General features: G+C 41.5%; 1 protein-coding gene across 5 annotated transcripts in view; it reads right to left on the bottom strand.

Moving 5' to 3' along the window:
* birc6 (baculoviral IAP repeat containing 6) overlaps positions 1–24,769 on the bottom strand; it is a 112,558-nt gene that overhangs the window by 16,085 nt on the left and 71,704 nt on the right. For all 5 annotated transcript variants that reach the window (XM_079168464.1, XM_079168466.1, XM_079168467.1 and 2 more), the window contains exons 65-68: positions 8,069–8,294; positions 5,666–5,811; positions 2,763–2,873; positions 276–493 (exon numbers count right to left, since the gene is read on the bottom strand). In XM_079168464.1, coding sequence (XP_079024590.1) covers positions 276–493; positions 2,763–2,873; positions 5,666–5,811; positions 8,069–8,294 — 701 coding nt within the window. The remainder of the gene's footprint in view (positions 1–275; positions 494–2,762; positions 2,874–5,665; positions 5,812–8,068; positions 8,295–24,769) is intronic.

Below are 24,769 nucleotides of genomic sequence, written 5' to 3'. Positions count from 1 at the left end.
AAACAGATGAAGATTTTGACATTTAGCAAAGGAGACTTTGCCATTAATCAACTAGTGGGGTGAGAGCCATTTATTAAATGTCACTGGGGTAGTGAGTAAGAGCTGTCATGACAAGTCGTATGGTAGAAACACCCTGACGCAGTAACACAGTGTTCTATCAGTCTTACCCAGTTCTCAAACTAGTGGTCTCTTTGAATCACAGGGTACAACCCCATACACATTAAACAATACTAGGACATTTCATGATATCATAATAAGTTGAGGTGGTAGTTTACCTTCATGATGTCCAGTCTCTCCTCATCACAGCGGACGAAGACACTGGAAGAGGATGACAGGGGCAAAGAGGTGGACAGGGTGACGGCCTCCTGGGCGAGGCGGCGGGATCGGGCTGCGCTGTTTGTATCACTGGCGTTCTTCACCTGAGACATGTAGTGGTAGTTGACCTTAAACATCACTTTTCCATCCTCGTCCTCCGTGACCATTTCAAAGGTGTCTGGAAAGAGAGGAGACCAGATTGAAGACGTTGTCAGAGTGGAATGTACCCATCATTACTGCCTGTAAACACTCTAAATAACTTAGTGTTCATTTCTCATCTTGGCCATGTTCAAATGGAAACATTGTAATTCAATTAAGGTAATAATGCAAGAAAGAAAGGTCAGATGAAACTATCAAGTTGACTGGTTGTTCATGTGCACAAGCATGTTATATTTAAAGAAACCCTCCACCTTTTCTTTTCATTGAATTTAAGAATTATCTCGGGGCGACTGTGGCTAAGTGGAGAGCAGGGCCGTCCTTCAATCAGAGGATCGGTGGTTCGATCCCCAACTCTGGCTCCGCTAGTCGCATGTCGATGTGTCCTTGAGCAAAATACTTAACCCCCCCAAAAATTGCTCCCATAGCTGTGCCTACGGTGAATGAATGTGATAGAATCTAAATTGTAAGTGGCTTTGGATAAAAACGTCTGCTAAATAACTGTAATCTAGAGGACAAGCTGAATTTTGTTTCAATGTGTTTCTTAAAGGAGAGTTTAATTATGTTTTCTCAGTTATTGGACAACATGTTCTTCCTTCATTAGTAATAATGGAGGAACGTGAAGCATGCTGGAGCTAGCCATCGTGCTACAATCAGCTTGTTTTAACAAGCTGATTGTAGCATGATTTCTGAAATACCTTTTACAATTTTTACGTTTATTATTATTTGGGGGGGGCATATGCAAGACTTGACTTGCATTACAAAAGGATTGGTTTTGGATGACCTCAATACCAAATAGCCCAAGCAAATAAAGACAAGCGAAAAGAAACATGCTAAAGTGTCGCCATTATTTTGTATGTAAAGCAGAAAAAAGGGGCCGACATTGTACAGTGTAGGTTCTGCGTTCCAGCGCTGCTGTCATCGTCTAAGGACTCAAATCATTTGACACATTAGTGTTAAAGGATTTGAACTCGGAGCAGCAGAAGCACCCATATTAAATTAATTATGCTAATTTCTAGGGCTGTTTTACACATAAAGCTTCCGTTGAGGTTTTTGAATGAAGCTTCAAATGTCTGTTGTCATATTTTATGATGTCATCAACTTATTAAAAATTGTAAAAATGATTTTGTGTTATTGTGGTTGTATAAATGTAATTTGGTACCGTTAGATTGCTGCGAGACCAGGTGTGGGCATCCCTATGGGTTTTTAATCAGAGTGGAACTGTTGTTTTTGAAAGGCTAAACGCAAACAACTCTGGATTGAAGCAGAATATTTAGTTTGATAAAAACATATTGTGAATTTTAGAAATGATTACATAGATGGTTTAATACATTTGGACTGAGAAATGACAAACCGTAGGTCACTGTGTGTTTGTGAGAGAGACAGACAGGAGGGGAAGAGAAGGTGGACAGTAATGTTTCTTTGAGTAATAAACAATAGTATAAATGTCAATATTATGAAAGAAGCTTGGAACTATTGGGTACAGCCCTACAAATGACCCAGTTTGTCCTGTACTTCCTATGAAATGGTGTCCACTTGCTGCTGCGGTGTGTGAAACTCGTGTCCTGAAATGTTGTAATGTGTGTGCATCGGCATAGTTCTTTTCAAATGTGTTCTACCGTTGCAATTCCCATTTTACTAAATGTATTGGTAAAGTTTTATTCTTATTCTTCTTTTTAATAGTTTTACTGTAACGGAATTGACAGTGTCCTAATGACGTTCTACCTATCCATGTAATGCATTACTGCCCGAGCCCGTATCCCCAGTAGTGTAAATGATACAATCCCAAGTCTTGTCACAGTGAGTTATAGTCCAGCCCTCACTCTGACTTCAGCTTTCTATTCTGCCTGCACACTGAAACAACAGTGTTTACAGTCACTTCCAATTACTTCAGACATCAAGCTGCTTACAAAATCAATTGCAAAACTGTTTTAATAAGTCATGACATGACTGAGTGGAGACAAAAGTGTAGACCAGAATGGAATTCTAGTCCTTTATGAGTTCTGGCATGAGGGCATTATGGATCATATCAGACAGGAGACGGAGACGGAACAGTGTGTGTGTGTGTGTGTGTGTGCGTGCGTGCGTGTGCTTGGGGAAAGGAGGAAGTCTTTAGGGAACGGTGGTTTATGGCGTTGTTATTGCTGACATGTGTGCACAAAGTAAAACCAACAGGCATTGATGCTACACAGCATTAAGAGCACCCATGTGCAATGTGTTAAGAAAGAAACCCTACAAAACGCATGTGCATGCACACATACATACATCCCAAAGCAAACATGTAAACTCACCAAACTGCAGCTTCTTCATGGCAGCTACGTATTTTTCCTCTAGAGAGCGTAGAATGGACAGGGGCTTAGGCCGACATGACACCTTCCTTGAAGACTCTACCAGCTTCCTCTCTGGTGAGGAGGTGAGGTTTGGGTGGGAACAAAAATCATGAAGACAAGAGTGAAAAAGAGAGTAACCATGGAAGCGAAGCATCAGCTTCAAAACGTTTTCCCTTGAGAAATTCCTGCAAAGCCAGCCTGCCACAGGGCTATTTATCAGAAGGTCATCTCAGCAAGCAACTGGCTGCAATCTCTGTCAAACACAAACAGATACCGTGTGTATCTTTAAGGCTGTAAACAAACTCAGGGATTAGCCAAATTTATCTGAGACAAAAAAATCGAAGACGATCTGCAAATTCAAAGCCAAGCTATTTGTCGTAAACAACAATCACAGTTTAAAGATTGCTGTCCATTCTTAACTTTGACCTCCTGACTAACTGTTGGTGAAGTGGTCAGGATCTGGCTAAAAACAATCCACCTGACTGCTCCTGTTTACAGCGGTTACAGATGTGTCTGCCCTCTGTGGTTGTCTGTGTTCTGTATTTTGAATGGGCAGCAGAGGGGCACAACTCTGCCACCGCAGGTACCAGCTGCATCTGAACCCGCTGACAACCTGGACCATACAGGCTGCTGCAGTCCACCAAATATAATCTCATCACAAGCATTCAATGCATTAACATTTGCATTACTAAAATGGGCATTACGCCACACTGCCTGCGTGAGCAGCGCGTGCATCGCAGAACCTCTAGTTTTTTTAATGTTGACAGGTTGGAGAGGCCACACTGCCTTACTGTCAGCTGCCTCTCTTCTAGATTTGAGGTCCCATCCTGTATTTTGTGTGCAGTTCACAGTAAAAGTAGACAGTGAAAATGATCTTTTGACAGTATATTGACATAATACAAGCAAGATTACTACAGTTTTGAGATCTATCTATCGAACATGTCACAGTCATGAAAAAAGACATGAAGCAGTTTTATTTCTAACTCAACACTTTCCTGTTTCAGTTTCAAAATAAAAGCCCTTGAGCGTCTTTGAGAAAATACTCTTAACTAAAGGTCCAATAAGTAGTTTATTCAGTAGCTCGTTCAGTTAGCACAGGAACGTCGATACTTCCTCTACTCATTCTGATCATTGCTTCGCTCAGAGATATTTCTTAAAGCCTCTGTACTAATTAAATGATTATAGATCTGTCAAGGCCCTCATGCTTCACACCGCACAACTCTGTGTGACTCCAAAGGCCTTTATCATATGGATTTCTTTGTGTGAATCTACATGACACTCAGCTTTATCCGTTTCCCCACATGCACACTTGCAGCACATCTCATGGCATCCCCCTACATACCGAACATAAAAATGGTCTGGAGGGAGCAGGGAGAAATGGGCGGGTGGGGGTAATTAATATAATGTACTGTGTATCAACAAGGTAATGGGGGAGGTGTGATGCTTCATCATGTGGCACACATTTTATTGATGGAGCTGCTTTATTAAGGTGGGGGCATCCAGTCAGAAATCCATTACTTTCTGACACGCCCCTTGCTCTTTGAGAGAACTACTACTACTTATATGAGAGAGTGTGAATGTCTCCTAGAAAAACAACCATTCAGCAGATTAGGGTTGTTTCTTTCACCTTAAGTCTTTATTTGCAAAAAACATAAACTACAAAGAAGTGTCGAAATGGAAAAGAGGTTGATTTCTGAAGGACTTCCCCTGTGAATAATGGCTAGCTAGGATCTCCTTTCTTTCGTTATTTCTCCATGTACAAAACAAGTTAAGATATGTTCTGTGTCCTTTAAAATGAATGCAGCTTGAAGAGACTGCATCTTCTCCTCAGTAGGAGCTGTGGAGCATTTTTAGAGACCAGACCTCAGGAGTGCACAGTCCATTATGGACATCAAGAGCCTCAGATGTCACACTAGGAGTTTTAGGCCACATCAAGGGTAAGTTTGGTCAAATTAAACTTTCAAAAACAGGCCTTCCTTGATTAAGTGTAAATAAAACAGGGAATTCAGATGTTTTAGTAAAAACTTACAGTAACCTGTCCCGCCAGATGGCTTTTTGCACAGCACCATCTGAGAAGCCCTTATTGGAAAGGGTCTGATAAACGACAGGCACTTTCAAAAAGTACTTGGCAGGTGATTGGCTTCAATAAGAGTTTGATTGACAGATGCTTCATCCAGTCGGTAGAAGAGCAAAAACATCTTTTCCATCAAGAAGATCCTCCAGTATCGTTCTTTGCTCTTCTTACAATGAAGAAATATCCCCACTTCTGATATAACTGATGCCATTGCAGTATCTACGCTAACCTCTTTAGGAGTCGCCATTGTTGTCTATAACAGTCAGCTCTCCGTGCTGACTTACACACACCTAAACCACAGCTGTAGCTGCCAGTAGCTCCTCACAGGACCCAGATTGCTCCGTGCTTTGGCTTACCGGATACAAACACTTGAAGTCTAAAGAGATGGATGTTCGTGTGATATGTTATACCGCGATTCTTGCCTGATCTTTTGACATCACCAGAATCCAGCTGCCGTGCCAAATAAAACTACAAACCTATTTTCCTGTCCTTTCACCAAGAGGACAGGAAACACAGACAACAGCTAAGGACGTGAGACAAAAATGGGATACAGGAGAGCTGGGAATTGATGAAATAATACAGATAAAAAAATAAGTAAGTTCAAATCCCAAACTCAAAACACCTATGTGGTTTTGGGTTTGTGTTGGCCATGAGCTCAACTGTATGGACGTTAATAGGTTTTGCTGCTACCCGTTTTCAGGCTGTGATTTAAATCAAACGGTACAGAGAACGTGAAATAAGCTCCTACAGTGTCGGGCAATAAAGTCACATGCGTGTGTTTCATACATACCCTGGTTGGCCTGCCGTAGGCTGGTGGTAGCAGTGTAGACTATCTCAGCTGTCCTCTGGATGTCGGGCACCAGCAGAGTCAAACCCTCAGGCTCTGGATCGGAGCTATCTGGCTTCACCACACCTTTGCTTTTATCTTTCTTTGACCTGAAACACACACAAATATACCATCAGCCAAAATATAATAGGGTGATGTTTGATAACTTGAATTTCAGAGATCCAATTTAGTGGGCGTTATTTAAAAAGTAAAGCTAATTATTTCCCCTCGGTTCTCTAAAAACATCAAAGTATTCTTTGGCGATTACATGACATGTTCATTTGGTATAATGCTCCCGACACAAGGGTGAGAGTCAAAGTGGTTCCAGGTCCACTGAATTGAAAACACATAAGATAATTCCTCCTCTGTGTCGCCATATGTTCAGTTGCTCCTGTGGGTCAACATCACAGAACTAACTGTGAAAGTTATCAATGAGTCAGGAGGAGGCAAAAGATTTGCACATGTTTGTTACTAATGACACGGCAGATTATTTTTGTCAAGACATCTTCACAGAGTAAGATGAGCTATTAACAAGACTAATTTGTTTGCTTTTTTGACACCCCATCTCTGTTGGGGAGGATGGTAACACACTTAGTGTCTGCCCCTCATCTGGCCCCCACCCTCCTGGTACTGATCTGTCCTGACTCTGTTTTTTGGATTTGAGTGCAGGGGACAGGACAAGCTAAGACAAGACAGGCTGAGACAAGCCCAATGATTAGTCTCCCCGATTGGCCATTTGTCCTAAGGTTCCTCCTCCATTAAAGCTTTTGCGTGTGGTTGTGAGATCGAGTACAACTGTGCTTAAGGTTTCCTAAACCTCAGCATTCTTCTGTTTGCATATAAACCTGGGATGTGACTGACTATATAACTGAGACACCTGTTGTTACTCCTGAAACATTCACCCCAATGCTGTGTTCACACCAAACTAGCGGGAGTTTACTCGCGGTATCATTTGATTATTCGCGTCATTCACGCCGGAGAGGAGGAGTGGCTTATCTCCATGGAACCAGTTATCAACTAAGCCATTTATTTCCGCCATCAACCATGGAAGAAATAAACTCTATTTCTGCTTTGTACATGTTGTGGAAGTCTCACATATCCCCAGGAAACTAAAAGCCATCTTGTCTGAGTTTATAACATAGTCCGGAGGAGCTCTGTGGATTTCATCGAGGTGTATTGACTGTGTCTAGCAAGCCACACGTCGGCTGTTTACTACAGCTGTACGAACTCAAAATACACTTGATTTAGCTGTAATTTGCAATAAATTGATAAAAGGGATGCCGAAATAACTACATAATAATGCCGATTTGTAAAAAGTCTGAATTCATGTTTTGTTAGTTCTCTCCGCAAGACGTCACTCAAATCACTTTTAAAATACTTGTTTTCTCAATTCAAATTCCTTGACGAGTTGACTATGAGGTGAATTTCGCATCCACACATCGCATTGACTTTGTATGTAATCTACTCACAGCATAACCCTTAAAAAGATGAATGCATGTGTTCTACAAATCATTCACTAGCCGAGTTACACATTTCTTTTTAGGCCTTAACAGGGCTAATCATTCTTTACTTGTTAATGAAGCAGATTTAATCATTTTTATATTTTGATTAAGCTAAGATAATGCATGACTAGTAGCTACAAACAGCTAATCATATAGTAGATTTAGTGCAACAGTTTCAGTAATCCTCTGCTGTCTTATTGACTAATGAGGAACTCCAAGGCCTTCTTCCAGCAGTACCTTAATGAACCATGCTGCCACATTCATGACAGGCATTTTCTGAAAACACCATCAGATACATCATAATAATCAGGCTTTTTTGACGTTTGTATGTAAACCTGAGTACAGCATGTTACCATGAGGGTGACGCTCACCCATCTGGAGATGGTGTGCTAACGTTTCTTAGCTTAGGTATGTAGAGTGTGCATAAGGTACAGCAGAGCAAAAGCAATGGTTTTTTTCTTCGGGATATTGGATTGTTAAAGTGAGACTAAAACCTTTTCCTGTTATAATAAAACGCAGAACACATTTCTGGACATTCTCTGACCACCTCCAAAAGAAGCTCAGTGACTGAATATCAATGTGTCCTTGATGCCTCTTGGGGTGCATTCACATCACATTGCATTTTATTGCCAATTGTGACCATGGCTGTAGATGGAAAGATTCCCAGATCGGCAGTATTGCGGAGCGGAGGACAGTGAATGATACTAGAGTCTGTTTTTCTGCAGCGGCGGTATTATGGCTGGATCAAACTATTCAATCAGACATAAGATTAGATCATTATAGGTGTATACCTGTAAGTTATATCAAATTAGAAAATGAGAAAAGGTATTCCATCAATAAGTCATGTGCATTTCGACCATCTCACCTGAGGCGATTGGTGTATGTGTCCACACATGTCTTCATCTTGGCCAGCAGCATCCCTACAGAGGTCTGTCCCTCAGAGTGTTCTTCATCCTCCTCCTCCTCATCATCCTGTCCCGGGTCTCCAGAGAGAGGCATCAGTAGAGGAACCAGGGCCGTGCAGGTAGAAATGGCCCTAAGCAGCTCCAGCAGCGCCCGATATAAGGGCACATGACGTGCCATATCCAGAACTGCGGAGACAAGAAGGATAGAAAGTGTTAGATACTCAAAGGATAGAGGAACAAAACGGTTCCCTCCTTTTCTAAAACAGATCCCTATTGCAGCACATTACACTGTTGATATTGGTACATGTACATTGACATACATGATCCAGGACCTTCATAATCAAACATTTCAGTCAGTAGCTCAGAACATTCTAAAAAACAACATTGAAAATACAAACTCGCCAGTGGGTAGGCAATATCCTGAAGAATAAGGGAAGGGAAAAAAATGTAAAGTGCATGACAAGAAACAAAAAACCACTTACTGTGGAGTAAGAAAGGTCTTGTTATATGCTTAGTTGTTCCAGTGGTGGGCCGTGCATTTTATACCTGGGCCTTCAGTGCTGTCCTACTACAGTTCCACCTCCTAATAACCTCATTATGACGCCACAGCTACAGGTTATTATTTGTTTCTAGAGGTGTAACAATACACGTATTCGTATTAAACTGTTCGGTACGAGGCTTACGAACCGAACAATATGTTTGAATAATACTAGTGCATTTGGAAAATGCAGAAGCTTAAATTGTGGGAAATATAATGTTTTCGGTGGACTGCGCTCACATAGGATACAACGGGCTGTGTGACCTCTGAACCTGGAACAAAAAAAACAAAAACAAAACACAGCTGAGGCACCGCACGTGTGTTCTGGTAGGCTACGCTAAACTAGCTTAACGGGAAAACAACGGCAGCAAACAAGCTACGAACTCTCCCCGCAGGTTTACGTAGCTGTTCCCAACTGATTCAAACAGGGCTAAAGCAATCGCCACACAATCCCCATTTCTCCAGACCATCATTCTTGCTTTGTAAAAGAAAACAGCCCAAACAGATTAAATTGTCCGGACAATAACTCCGCGCATGACGGTATACTTCGTAATTAACGGACAATGCATATAGTTAAAAATCAATATAATTAACACAATGACAACAACAAACTCACAAGAACCAGTCACATATATTCATATGACAACAAAGTAACACATCAATCCAGCAGACCTGCAGCGGAACACGCATTCTGCTACACACTCGAGGGCCATTCAGATATTAAATGTAAAAAAATAAACTCAGTTGACTTACCAAATGCTGTTCACTTAAAGACAAACTCCATCCTCCTTTCTTTGTTGACGAAGAGTTTAATCCCACGGTTAAATCCCAACTCACAAATCTGTTTCTCCTCCTTCAGCCATTGAGTGTTAAAAAAACAAAGCTAGGTATAAAAAAATAATAATCTACATCAAGAAAAATGCAAAAGATTTCATAATTTCTTCCACATCTTTTACTACTCCAACTAAGCTTTGCTGGCTACCATATGTTTCGGTTCACAATAGTCACGTGCTCGCCCACAGACCAATCACAGCGCACGCTGCACCTCACTGCAGAGCTGCACCTGAAAACTGAGCTGCACATAATGCTGACGTACTTGTAGGTCAGCTAGCAGCTCTGGCACGTCAAAGAATACGCCTAACATGTCAAACTAAAGATCTGATTGGTTGAAGACTATGACAATCAACAATATTGTCCCCATTCACTTAAACTGCAAAGGGATTCACTTGCAAGTCTGCAGGCCTGGGGCCTCTCTTCTACCTAGAGACACAGAAGTGAAATCTGATTGGATAAAAGCTCTACTTAAAACAAGCTGCACTGGAAGCAGAGCAACTGAGGAAGGCAGTAGCTGTGCAATGAGAAAAATATTTTTATAAATTATAATATATATGTATTTAAGAAAAAATATTAAATTATAAAATAGCTATAACTTTGTGATTCTGTTTAGGCCAGCAGAGAAGGCTTTGCTGGCCCTGAGGGCCCACCACTGAGTTGTTCAATGCTGACACAGGTGGCCAGATGCTGTTACAATATCACAGCAGTCTTCTTTAGGAAGTTTCCAGCCACCAGTGGCAGCACTGAGCACACTGCTGCTGAGCAGCATTGCAATCAGTAAGCGAGGAAGAAATCCTGCATTACCTTAGATTTTACAGGGTTTATATTTACTTTAATGGAGTTTCTTAGTCACAGTGATTAATGTTTTTTGGTTACTATGCACCTGGCGAACAGTTTCCCCCCCCCCAGCTTATAGGTCACTAAGAAAATCATCAAGTTTGTTATTCTTATCACTCTTCTTGAAACAAATTTCATGAGCGACTAAGTGGCAGAAAGGAGATTTGAGAGATATTGATGAAAGACTGATATATGGTGGCCTGGGTCCAGACCGTCGAATCTGCCCACTCCACAGAGTTCAAGTGGACTAATGGAAACAGTGAAACGAGTTGACAATTCTGTCTGATATATAGTATGAAGGTCCTGAATCACGGCTGCCTACTGGAAATGATAGAGAACCCTACATACAGTGGATTATGGCAAAAAGAAAACCCTTTGAAGAACTGTAAAAACCATTGTGATGGCCTCGTTCCAAACCAGGCATGAAATACTATCATCACAAACAACCAATCTGAGAGCACAAACAATAGAGAAACAATGTTATCTGACCTAACTAATGCATTATGGGTTTTATTAGTGAGAGAGTGAGTGAGCGAGAATAAGATTAATTAAATGCTGCAAAAGAGAACTTTGAGCATTTGCTCTTATCTTTCTGACCTGTCATTCCATTGGTACAATAAATTAATTGCATGTATTGTGTAAATAATAATAATAAAATAATGTATTTTATATATATTTCTGGAAAATAATGAAGAGAATTAATGAATGCAAACAAAGGCTAAATGTCCTGATCATGAGATGAAGAAGGGACTGTATGGATGGCAGAAATTAAGAGCTGTTAAGAGTATATGTCCTGTGTGTGTGGCTGTGACAGTCAATGGTCTCCTCAGTTTCTAAATTTACAAACCAAAGCTGACAGTTCCTACTTCTCGCCCACAAGTGAATCCTGAAATAACAGGACGTAGACGGCCCTGCAGCCTGAGTCAGATGGAGACGTATGCTAAACGAAGGTTCATGCATGGCAGCAAACACGTTGGTCAAAGGAATAATTTAAAAAACATTCTCATCAAAATGTATTTTACAACAAACACAAGACTTGAGTTTAGTTTTTGTATACAAATCTGAAATGTCACTACAAATGTGATGTCAAAGAATCAAAGTTGCAATGTATTATAGAGAGAAAAGGTCAGATTACAAATGATCTCAACTGTTTTTAATCACCATCAGATGAACCAATTCTGATAAAAGTCAAAGCCCTACTACTAGAGTTCTCAATTTAGAGCCAAACACTAACTTTAACAAGCGCTTGAATAGTCTGATCATGCCATGTGGGTATCCATCTTTTCAGGTAATCCAACAATTGTCAGATAAACTCCATAAAGTGAAAAATGTCATAAATTGCCAAACTTAGGATGGCAGCACAATTTTGGAGAAAAACAATGTATTTTAACAGAGGAAAGGGATGTTTTCAGGAATATGTAAAGTAGGACAAACATAAACCTAAATTAAAACTGCGAGCAGCGATGAACGGGCCCTCGCATCCTCCCGCACGTCGGGGGTGCCAGCGGGACTCCGGCCTGCTCCGAGAACGTCTGCGACCATTGGACAGCGCGTCCGCGAGTGAGACATTTTTAATCCCGCGTGGACCGCCTGACGCTGGAAATGATGCTTTGCAAATAGTCCAATGCTTCCTGTATCTGGCGCTACGGAACATGTGCAAATTGGATATGTGGTCTGTTGCTCGAACTTAAACCTTCACTATTGACATTGTGAGTGAACACTAATTATGAGACTTAGTTTATCATTTGGTTATTGGTCCCTGTTCGCAGGGTGGTGCCCCGTTATTAATAATCTTTAATAATCTTACCGACATTAATAATTCTATTGATGTCAATAATTTAGTTTTCTTATATGCTGATAACTCAAACACGCTCCTTTTCGTTCCCAACATCAGCTTGCCTACTTGGTGCTCAAACAGTCAAAGTTGATGAACAATGTCACCCTGATGTCAAATCTTTTATGTGAAGATATTGGCCACATTGGCCAGAAAATAGTTTCTGGTTCCTCCTGAATCGTCTTGTTTGTCATGTTTTTACCCGCGTTGCAATGATAAAATAAATGATCCTTAAATCCTAACGTCAAATGGCAACACAGCGGATGAAAGCTTCAATCCAGTCGCTGTATCCCTTTGTTTGGATTCTTTTGGGGATCTCGACAGACTTATCTTCCTACGCCAAACGTTTCGACACCAAGCTGGAGGACATGACTCAAATGTTTGGGACCACGTCATCAAAGCTACAGAGCCACCTGACTAGTTCCAGGATTTCTCCTACCCTGAGCCTGCCATCAGATGACAATGAGCACATATGAATGTGGTGAATGTAACCTAGTGTCATCACATCGCACATCCAGCAGAAGATTGCTTTTGTTAACAACTTGGTTAACGAGCCAGGTGACATTTATCTTCAATGTCAAGCCTGGATCATGTTTATCCATCAGTCAATACAGGGGACATCAATAATGTGTGACCTGTAGCAAATTACAGCTGCAGTGAAGAAACGTAACAGCTACCTCACTCATGTTTCAGACTATAATAAGCAGAAAAACAACAAAACCATGTCCTGGACAGACACATTACAAAGACAACGTAATTAATACAGACATTAACAAAACGTAAGCAAACGTAAACTAATCAGTCCGGCTATTCAAAAACGGCCATGGAGCATAATCGCACAAAAATCCAGTCGGGCTTCGTCAATGCTAAGACAAAATGAGAAGACTCTGATGGGCTCATTTTTAGCCATGTTTTTAAGGTTGGTATTCAGCAGCAAACACAAGGGTCTGTTGAGACGGTGAAGCAAGCATCAACAGGCTGACCATGTAAGCCGGATCATTTTCTGAGAAAGGCTGTCAGCTGTTGGGGCGTCCATGTGCTTTTCTTGAAGTGCCTCTAAATAAAACAGCTCTTGTTTGTGGCTCCCAGACTGTTTTACATTTATATTGACATTCCCAGCTCCCTACTGTCCTTATCCCAGCATCTGTAACAACACTGACCTCCAAGGTCTTTAATCTGCTCTCAACCGGTGTCTCTGGACGACACCTAGCATGGAATCCCACTCCCTTCTAGTTACATCTATGTAATTACTCTCAGTATTTGTGTGAGACTCATCAGAATTCCTCCTCCTGCTCTGTGTCAATGTCACACTGTTGTTCTACAACACTAAATGCCAAGCAGACTAATGAAAGAGAAAAGAATAAAAAGGAAGGGCACCACATCAGAAAACACTGTTTGATGAAGGCCCTTTTTAACAAATGGGTAGTAAACAAAGCTTGATGCAATATGCTGTGAGTGCCAGGGACAACAGAATGCATTCACAGAGCCTATTCTCCCTTTTTTCAGACAATGGAAAAACCTAAGTATGCATCCTAAAGAGTTTTGCTTTGCACTATTGAATAACGACATATCTAAGGGTGAGATGCAATGAATTTGATGGTTTAGTGTGAACTAAGGATAAACAAGATAAGTTCATCAAATGAAGCACGTTGTAACTCAAATAGTCATTTTATTTTAACGAGTTCAAATCAAAGTACATTTCCTGATTAAATGCAACTTTCAATGAATACATTTCAGCATTTAAAGAATAAAAAAAAAACGAATTCTTGACCAATCTTTATTGTAGTCAGATTTAAAACAAATGTTCCCTGGTTCAACAAGTAATGTATCAAAGTGTTTTCTCTACTCTTATTTCCAGCCTGAGAAAAGCTTCCGAGGTAAAATAAAATATATTGTTTTTCAAGAGATCCCAAAACTATGGCAACACACTTCCATGAATTCATGTTACTTTCAATTTTTTTACCTTATGATACAAATAATTGTCTATGGTTTACAACTGCACAGGCTGAGAAAATAATTGAATTTCAAAGAGACTAACAAAAACATGATACGCACTGGCTCTCCCTGTCCTGACCCACACCCTGTATAAAATATGAACGTAGTCTCTGTGACGTCCCCCAAAGGTCTCTGAAGAACCTAAATGAGGCTCAAAGTGGACCGTCACCATCTTGGCAGTGACGACGCAGCCTAACATTCGGCAAATCCAAGCAAGTCGTCCGTGTTTCAGTCTAGTTACTGAAACACGCTTGAAGCTACCAAGCTAGCTAATGCTAACAAGCTAGGCTTTTGCTGGCTGGCTAATGTTAACCCTGTGGTCTTGTTGCTCCCTGGTTGTTGGTTGATCCCAGTGTTAACATATAAATAAAACAATGTTAACGTTTAAATTTCACTCACCAAAAAAACTGGAGCACATGACTGCTACAGTAAAAAATCTTTTGATTTGTCACATGAAATCGTACACGGTAACGATACAACTTGAAATGCAATCCCCTCAGCTCCTTCAGTTTGTCCATCATCTACCTGCTGCAACGAGCTCAGTCGCACCTGGATGGAAACGGTGGCTCTATGAGAATCACTTTCTATGGTTTCTCCAAGGCATTCAACACCATCCAACCACTGCCACTGAGTGAGACGCTGTGGGTGGTACACCACTGTACACCACTGACTTCCAGTACAACTCAGGGTCATGCCATCTGCAGAAGTTCTCTGATGACTCTGCAGTGGTCGGGTGTATAAGGGATGGACTGGAGGAGTACAGGGCAGTAGTGGATGACTTTGTGGAGTGGGCTGGTAGAAATCACCTGCTTCTGAACATGGCCAAGACCAGAGAGATGGTGGTCGACTTCAGGAGGAAGACGACGGCTCCACAACCGCTGAGAGTTCTGGGAGAGGACGTGCACATGGTGGAGTACAAGTTCCTGGGTTCCTTTTTCTTGAGGAAACTTCGATCCTTCAACGTGTGCAGCAAGATGTTGGAGATGTTCTACCAGTCTGTTGTGGCCAGTGCACTGTACTTCGCTGTAGTCTGCTGGGGGAGCAGCATTGGAGCCGGAGACACCAACAGACTTAACAAACACTCTGGAAAAGGTGGTGGAGGAGGACACTGAAAAAAACTATTATTCATATTGGATAACCCGGACCACCCTCTCCACCACCTACTGCAGGGACAGCGGACTTAACGCGGACTCAACTTAATACTATTTCATTGTGTATACTGTGCATTTTTTATATTCATATTTTTCACTATATATTTTTATGGTATATATTGGGCATTTTATACTTCATATTTTTACTCTGTCACTTTAATTGCTCAAGTATATTTCTTGCTGCTGTAACAAACAAATTTCCCCTTGCGGGATGAATAAAGTATATGTTTATCTAATACCGTTAACGGTATTCTCTTCCGGAGAATTGATGCTGGCACAGCAAGCCTTATTGATCCGATATTTGCATGAAAAATTCAAAAAGGCACCAACACCACAAATACAGCGGAGAGAGTAGCTATAAAGACCAAATCCGTTCTTTGTACCAGGCTGTCAACATGTTTATTTCTATCATGGGGGTCTATGGGGATTGGCCCTTTGGAGCCAGCCTCAAGTGGCCATTTCACGAACTGCAGTTTTTGGTTTCCTTTTTCAGACTTAAGGTTGCCGTTTGTCCTGTCCTGTAAATATATATTCCCATTTCCATGCACTTCAAGAAACTCCATCACCCATTGGAAGCATGAACTGTGATACAGTGCAAATAGTAAGGAGAAAAATCAGAGCCTGATCTCTGAGCCACAGGACGAGCAGCCTAAAGAGGCTGGACATCCATCACAGCTATGACCATCTTGGTAGTGCTGACCTGCAGTCATCACAGAGCTACGAACAGCAAGCCTCAATCTCTGTGATTTAGGGCCTTCTGGGGTCCATAGAGATGGGTGCTACGAGTAGCCATGTTGGACGCTCAGGCTGATTAATAGTTAATGGGGGAGCACTCCCATTCTGCGATGAGTTAGCGTGGCATATGTAAGGGCTGCTTGAAATAAAGGCGCTACTGTTGGATTTTAATGTTCACCCCTGTAGCCTCACCTAGCGTCGAATCAATTGCCTCACCGAAAGTGTGTGTCAGGAAGTTGCATTTTAAATCAGGTCGTGAATCATCCAGAAACACACACAGCCACCATATGCAGATATATACTAAAGGCAGAATCTAAGATCAAGCTTTGAGTTTAGATTTCAAAACGTCCTCTGTAAGTCCACACAAAAACTGAGGATCAAAGTAACACATCACGATACAACCCTGAAGAGGCTCTAACTAGTACACGAGTGTGGTCAAAAGTGCTTGTTAGGCTGTTGGAACTGAAGTCAACATTTTAAATTACAGTACCACCAACATCATCATTTGGTACCTCAAAGTCATAAAACCAGTTTCAAAGTTTTAAAAAAGTAAAATATATCTTCTTTTAGATATTGACATTTTTAAACCAAATAAGTACAGAAGTACCACCACATCTGAAGGATAAACATATTGAGTTCTTAGCTAAAATGAATCTGAATCTCAGCTGGACTGTGAAACAGTAAATACTGCTTCACTCATAAAAGACATCACCTCTGATACATCCCTGTCACTGGTCTTACATCAGTTAATAACATGTATTTGTGAGGTAAACATCTTAGTTTGAGACAATATCTTTGCTTTTGTATGCAGAAAGGGCCGGGCCTTGTCTGACTTGGTGATCTAAGCTTCTGTCTGTCCAGTTAGCTGTTGGTGCTGCTGGGAGTCATGGGCAGAACATGACATGTTTATCTAGTAAATAACCATGCACCAAGATTTTATCAAAAACATTTCAGTGTTGCAAGCCTTTCTCAGGCTAAAAATATATTTAAAAAAAAATCAATAGATTTAATCAATAGAGGACACAAATGGTAATAACATGAGATATAGACATTATATCTGTCGGTTTACAGATGTGAACTAGGCACAATTCTGGATGTTTGGAAATGTGAATGCTACATGGTAGAAATACTGCTCTTGTTACATCAGAGGGTAACACACAACATATTCACTATTTGATGTGTAACTTTCAATAAAACAGACAGACACAACATTAAAGGTTTTTGTAGACTAACCCATTAGTTACTTTTGCCATCGGACATGACGCACGCACACACGCCATATGCACGCACACACGCCTTACACACACGCACGCACACACACACGCCTTACACACACACGCCTTACACACACGCAGGGACAGCGACTTTATTCTCTTCTCAGGTAGACTCCTCTATATCTTTACATTGTAAATAGTTGTTTTCTGCAATATTAGTGATCTGAATACATCATTTTGCACCTTTAAAAAAATCTGATTATTTTTGTTGACTGTGACATGCATCACACACTGGGAAGAAACCTATTAGAAACAGAGCAAATATTTCGGTAGAAAGTATTTTATGCATATGAAACATTTTTATTAATGTTATTATGTTGTGGCATCAATGCATAGATGTCTTGTGATGTGGCTCAGTGACGATAAGGTTTTTTATCTAGCCCGTGGCTTTTCTACATGTACAGGACTGTCTCAGAAAATTAGAATATTGTGATAAAGTTCTTTATTTTGTGTAATGCAATTAAAAAAACAAAAATGTCATGCATTCTGGATTCATTACAAATCAACTGAAATATTGCAAGCCTTTTATTCTTTTAATATTGCTGATTATGGCTTACAGCTTAAGAAAACTCAAATATCCTATCTCTAAATATTAGAATATCATGAAAAAGTATACTAGTAGGGTATTCAACTAATCACTTGAATCGTCTAATTAACTCGAAACACCTGCAAGGGTTTCCTGAGCCTTGAAAAACACTCAGCTTGGTTCAGTAAACTAAATCACACGTATGGGGATTATCACAATATTCTAATTTTCTGAGACAGTCCTGTATGTTCCGTCTCCCTTTACTGTGGCCTGTCTAATAAAAAGACATACATGTAGTTTATATCCTATTAGACTTATTTGCTAACCTGTAGGACAACCACATCTTATCATAGTTGTTCAAACCTGGAAATAGCACTGATAATCAACCAGAGAAAAAACACCACACTGCCATCATATGCCAAACAGAGAAATTCTAATTACCGAAACCCTGTCATCCACTCACAACTCCAGTCTTACTTCTCATCCAATTGAATGCTTATTCTGCCTCGCTTTCCCTTGTGAAGATGCAAAGATTCCTGTAATTACAGCAGACAGATTCTCACTCTCTCTCACTCACTCTCTCACTCACTCACTCACTCACTCACTCACTCTCTCACTCTCTCACTCTCTCACTCTCTCACACACACACACACACACACACACACACACACACACACACACACACACACACACACACACACACACACACACACACACACACACACACACACACACACACACACACACACACACACACACACACACACACACACACACACACACACACACACGAAGGTCCAAGAAGTGAGGGTACTTGTGATGTGAAAACAAGTATTCATATTTGTGAGGAAACGAAAGCCAATTTTTTGATAGCGGAGTAGTAAAGCTTTTCTTCCTCCAAGTGGAACAACACTAATCATTTCAGAGTGGCTCATAATTCAGCTCCTGGGACCATGGCCCGTTTCTAATGAGGCTAGCTGAGATGCATAGAGGCTTGCTAGTGTAGGATGAGCACACTTGGTCATTTCCTTTAATTGGCTGGTGCTGTAATTGTGAAGAGAGAGGTACTGATAAAAATGTGTTCATAAAGTATGTCAACGTTTCCTCACACATGCTGCAATCATTCAAGGAAACTAAAGAAACTGCTACATTTACAATTTGCTAAATGTTACATAAGCTATTACATGACAAATGAGGCCACAACAATATGTTTTAGTTAAAATCATGTCAACACTGGGGGTGTGAGCAAATAACTGTAAAGTTGTCTATTTTCATCTCAATTTGTCACACAAAAGATTAAAGCTTCTATAATTAATATTTTTAACAGTAACAAGGAATCAGGTGACTGTGTTGAACCAAAGAAATAACTAATACCCTACTCGTAAGCTCTATGAAAGCATTGCTTTGTTTACAGCACATTTACTTTTTTAGTTCAAGTCATTGAGAGCCGGGTAGCATGCTGACGTTAGCACTTAGCTTAAGGTATACAATGCCTATAGGATAGCCTCTTTGCTCTCAGTTTCATTGGTTGGTCAAGAAGATGAGACCAGATGAATGCTAATGTTGCTACATATCTGCTAGGTGTGTTAATATGCAACTCTTATAGGGCAATGTCAGGGCTGTGGGTTTGTCAGCTTGGTTTTCTGCCACTGAGTTGCTAACATATATAATTACAAAAATGATTAATGCAGTTTAATAGTGTCTATATCCATTATCAAACACACTAGTGCCATTTGCTGTGACCACTCTAGCAGTTTGTTAATGTCTGGGTAATGACATATCCAGCCCAGTGCTGCTATAACAAACCCACTGAGACAACAGGATATGACAGTCATTGGTCTTCATAAAACCCACATGCTCAATTGTTTACAGCAGTGGGCAATAACTACTACCACAGAGTCTCAACCCTTGGTGTGTGTGTGTGTGGGCTGGTTGCTGCTATAAGGGATGGGTGTCTGTGACTCCCCAAAGGGAAGGAGGCGTTGAGAATACGGGTCACACCGAGTGGGTGGCTCACACTGTGACTCAAGCTCATGGCTCGACAGTGTCGGGTCTTTCTGACCCCTCCAGGGCAGCGGAACAGAGGAGAGGGGAGCTGAAATAGTAAGACTGTGACATGTCTCTGCCAGCACAGTCTGCCTCAGTGGACACTGCAGATAATGTGCATCAAAGTTAGACTATGTGGAACAACCAGAAAAAAAGCCTGGAGCTCTGTGTCATTTCAGAGGACATAAGGAACGGTGCATTTGCTGCGTTTTTGTGTACAAAGAATCCCGTTATAAAGCAAGCTACCCAAGTAATTTAGTTTTGAGTTGGCATAGTCTGTGAGGACGTCTTAACTGGGTTAGGACAAGCAGGACCACAGAAAAGCAGGAAACAGGGCTCACTTCTATTTGAAACTACTTACTGTGACTCCTGTCATTTTACTGTTTACTTGAAAGGCACTATGTGTTCTCTTCTTTAGATAAGAAACATTTACATTTCATCTGCCACCTTGTTATTTGAGTTGAAACAGACCATTTCAAAACCTTTAGACAAAAAGAATTCTGATCTACTGGGGACCATAATCTATTTTGAAAGGTGAAGCTGTCCATGTTGAGGCGTTAATCAGCTGCTAAAAGCTTGAGAGCGGTTTGTTGGTTGGACTCTCACAGTGAAAACAAAGATTCAGCTTGAATCTTCTCTCAGACACGATAAAAAAGGTAAAAAGTTATACGACTTCCTGCATCAAAACACGTCACTGCGACATTGAGATCTTGACAGTGTAAATAGGACTCATAGAAGGGGTGAGGTGTAAACGTAGCCAGTAGCATGTACCCACATGTACTTATCCATAGTCGTGAGAATGGGAGCGTGGGGGAAAGAGGATTGTAGCGTCTTCTTTTTTTACTGACTTTCTACAATTCAGCTGCAGCGCTCTACTGCCCCTGAGGTCAAGATAATGGCAACACGGAAACTATAAACTATTGATCTGCCTGGTAATATTGAAAGGGAGATGGAAACATGGTTGATGGTGATAAACTGGCCAATTCAGATGAACAGATAACAGGGGATCTGAAATTCAGTATTGAAATCAAAGATTATGCCAACACATACTGGTATCAGCTAGAGGTTATGCAATACGTTCCTGATTTATTCATACACCCTACCTACGATCTATGCAGGAAGAAAACAAGCCGTGCCCATCAATTGTAAAAGTGAATACATGTTTGAGACTTCAGACCAAAGCTTCCAAATAACTATTTATAATGTGAGGTACAGCAGAGCTGAAATAAGACACTATGGCAACAAGAGGATTACTGCACTGACAGAGCAGCTCCCGTTCAGTTTAATGGTGCATTAAAAACCACACGACGTTCAGCCTGGGGCTTGATGGAGTTTGGTAACCCGTGTGTGCAGTCAAACAATCAGAATTCAAAGAATTTAAAAAAGGTGGCAGTTCCACCAATATATTTTACAATTAGGCATGGAAACCTATGAAAATGTAAAGTAACCATGAACCTGGACTAAATATTAGCAATTAATGAAATTATCCCCAAAATCCTCAAAATATATATAAAAAACGGCACTAAAACAATTCATTTTATATTTTGTTAAGAAACTGTTTTATTGCATGACAGAATCTTAAGTAAGGTAATCATAAATCATAAGGGTCCCCTGCATAAATAAAAAACATGAATATGATATATAATACAAGACAATATATGAACATTGTGTCTCTTCTTTCTTACATGATAATTCCTGTGTTTTCACGTCTCTCCCATGATACAGAGCTAAACACACATGTGACGATATTCACGATTATCCCAATAAGGGAACTTCACCGTGATTAAATCCTGTATCGTCTCATCCCTAATCTGTAACTGTGGCATATTTCACAATAAGTACCTTTGCATCGATTCCAGTGTTTTACAGAGTGAGTTTGACATTTCTTTCATTGCAGGACTGTTTTTTTTGGTGCTTGAGACATAAAGAAACAAATCAAGCATGAACAGATGGTTTCAGTCTCCGTTGATGAACTCTTAAAGGCCTGTTTAAATCATGAATTTTGAGTTCTGTCTATTAAGCTCCATCAATCAAACAATATTTGTGATAAGTAATTTATCTTAATGTAACCTTAAGGGAATGCAGTTTTCCTCATTTATTAACCTCAACAATTCAGCGAGGAGCTGGGGGAAACTAACCATAAGTTACTAAACTTGCTGCTGACCGAGATAGTGATGTCGATTTCACAAAGCAGAGTGCTTAAATTAGGATATACAAAGGCAGGGGAAGTGTGGGGAAGTTAAAAGCAAAGGAGGCGCAGTGACAGACAGCCGTCTTAGTTTCAGAAAACACTCTTTAGAGATAAATATCTATCTGACTGTGCGCACAAACCCCCACATCTTCCCACTGCCTCTGTTTTTGTCTTCCACCCAACCTCAACCATCCTTTATTTCCCAGCCACCTATTGTTGCCTCCTCCTCCTCCTCCACCACAGGTCTGCCAGAATAACAGCAGCCGATGATGGGCTCGACTGAACTCAGAGCAGAGTGCGGCACAGTGGAGCTGAATTCACCGCCTTTTTGGCTTTGTCTTTTTTTGTTTTTGAGTGTTGTTTAGGTGGTGTGTGTGTGTGTGTGTGTGTGTGTGTGTGTGTGTGTGTGTGTGTGTGTGTGTGTGTGTGTGCTCAACCAGCCCCCACAGCAGGGGGAGAGGAGGAGACAACCGAAAGCATGAGCAATGTTGTTTCCCCCTCCCTCCTCCCTCTCTTTCTCCCCTCCCTCTCTCCCACTCATTCTTATGCTCCTTCTCCATCGCCACAGCCATCAGAATCCATCCTCCCTCTCTCGCCACCATTCTGCTTGGTTATGCAATCCACATTCCTCCCACGGAGACCAACTGATGCTGGAGACCTACCGTAACACTGCCGTCACTGGGGCTAGATGCAGATCCATATTGCCATAGCGACTGTCTGGCTCTCCGGCTGCCTTTGCCACAGTCTGCTCCACGGAACTCTACAGCTTTCTCTCCTCTTCTGGAATATCACCTGCCAAACTCCTTCAGGGACGTGCACATTCTTACCTAGCTCAGGGGAGGCTGGCTGTCACCGAGACCCTATCAGCTGAATCTACATACATAATCCTGCACAGTGTTGGCATGGATGCTTCCGTGATGGGCAAGAGGCTTATTTGAAAAGCACTAATTGCACTGTTCCCCAGAGAAGTAAGAAGCAAGCGGAAGGGACACCACAGAACAAGGGTGTGTGTAGATTCACGGATAAGCTGGGGAGGGACGTGTAGGAGTTGTGTGGAGGAGTTAAAGCGCAGCAGTGACGGGGAACGAGAGAGAGAGAGAGAGAGAGAGAGAGAGGAGACAGAGGATGGGAGGAACGGAGGGGAGTTGGGAGGGGGCAAACGGGGAGAGGGTACCTCCTCGCCCCCTCAAAAGAGGCTGCTAGCGCTTTAGCAGCAGCAATGCAAACTTGATGATGAAAAAAACTGCCAAAAATTGTGAGGAGGAAGTTAATTAAAAGGAAAGTTGGGGGGTGGGGGGTTGTTGAACCTGACAGGTGGCGCTATAGACTGGCGGAGAGGAGAAGTGACACAAGAAGGTTTTCAGTGGAAGCGCTGCTGAGCACCGTGGCGCTGCTACCTTCTATTCCTCTCTCTGGCACTTTGTCTGGACTGTGGCTACAGAGCCATTCTCTCCCCCCGTTCTCCCCCGGGGCTTCACATGTAGCATGCCTTTAAAGCCATGGATGATGTTGTCCAACACCTTAGACGCCTTAGGGTAAGCCACTTTTTCTTCATACCGTTTTTTATTTTTCTGTAATCTTCTTATCTCTTAATTTCAGTGATTTCAATGAATTTAGTGACATGTATACTGCATGTTGACACTAGAATTGAAGGGGATGAGGATGATTGTAGTTCCATTCACAAAGGAGCCCGAGCCAAGAACGGTCTTGTTTACCTTTTTGGCTCACACACCATCTCCAGCTCCTGGTGCTTACCTGCTAAGACTCCTCCATGGGGAAGGAGGGAATTCTGCTCAGAATAACTACTTACAAGGACCTGGGGGTGCTTAATCATTAGCGGCATGTAAAAAGAGGTGGGCAGGAGTGAGCGGGCTCTAAATGGCAACATTAAATCATGCTTATTTTGACATGGGGAACGCAATTGAGCTTTACTGGTGGCAATTTAACAGTTTCATTTGCAGATAATCCAGGGATGAGGCTGAGCGAGAGCTGGCATCAAGCTTGCTGTTGTCAAGGAGCTTGGTTTAAAGCTGTGGCAGGTCATAAACACTGGTGTTCACTGACTAATCTGCTCTCCGCCCTGATGGCCATTGTTTTGTTCGATGAACAATTGCTTTCCCTCTGGTGGGAGGATTACGTTCGCGGGGATGCCTGGGACTGGTTTTTGTGCAGAAACTGGTAGATTAGCAGGAGGAGGAGGACAAAAGAAGCAATGCTAAGCCTTGAAAGCAGCATGCTAATTCAGACTAAATTCTGTTGTTGCTTTCTATGCATGTATGACAACTTCTGACATGGTCTCCATGATTTCCTTTCATTCCAGATAATGTCCCCTTGCCAGGCTAGTTGAGCATCAGGATCATGGGCACCACAGTAATCACCATTGAGGATGTGCAGGCACTGGAGGTCAAGGAGGAGCAGGAGGAGTCCATCCTTGCCATGTTAGGCATCATTGGCACATTCCTTAACCTCTTTGTAATCGTTTTTGTTTACATCTACACCACACTGTGAAGTGCCAAAGCAAAAGCTATAGGATTTCTAAAAACCTGCCACCAGACAAGAAAGGAGGGGTGTTGAAGGGAGGTTCATTCTACAAGTCTAGGACTTTTTGACCTCTCCTGTCATATTTCTTATTGAAGTCTTGTGTGTGCAAATAAAAAAATCGAGTGAGAAGTCGGGAAGGAAAGGTCAAGGACAAAGTGA

This window comes from Pholis gunnellus, assembly GCF_910591455.1.
Source record: "Pholis gunnellus genome assembly, chromosome: 11".
NCBI classification, from domain to species: domain Eukaryota; kingdom Metazoa; phylum Chordata; class Actinopteri; order Perciformes; family Pholidae; genus Pholis; species Pholis gunnellus.
Note: the sequence above shows the minus strand (reverse complement) of the source record. Positions and strands in the feature narration are given on the sequence as shown.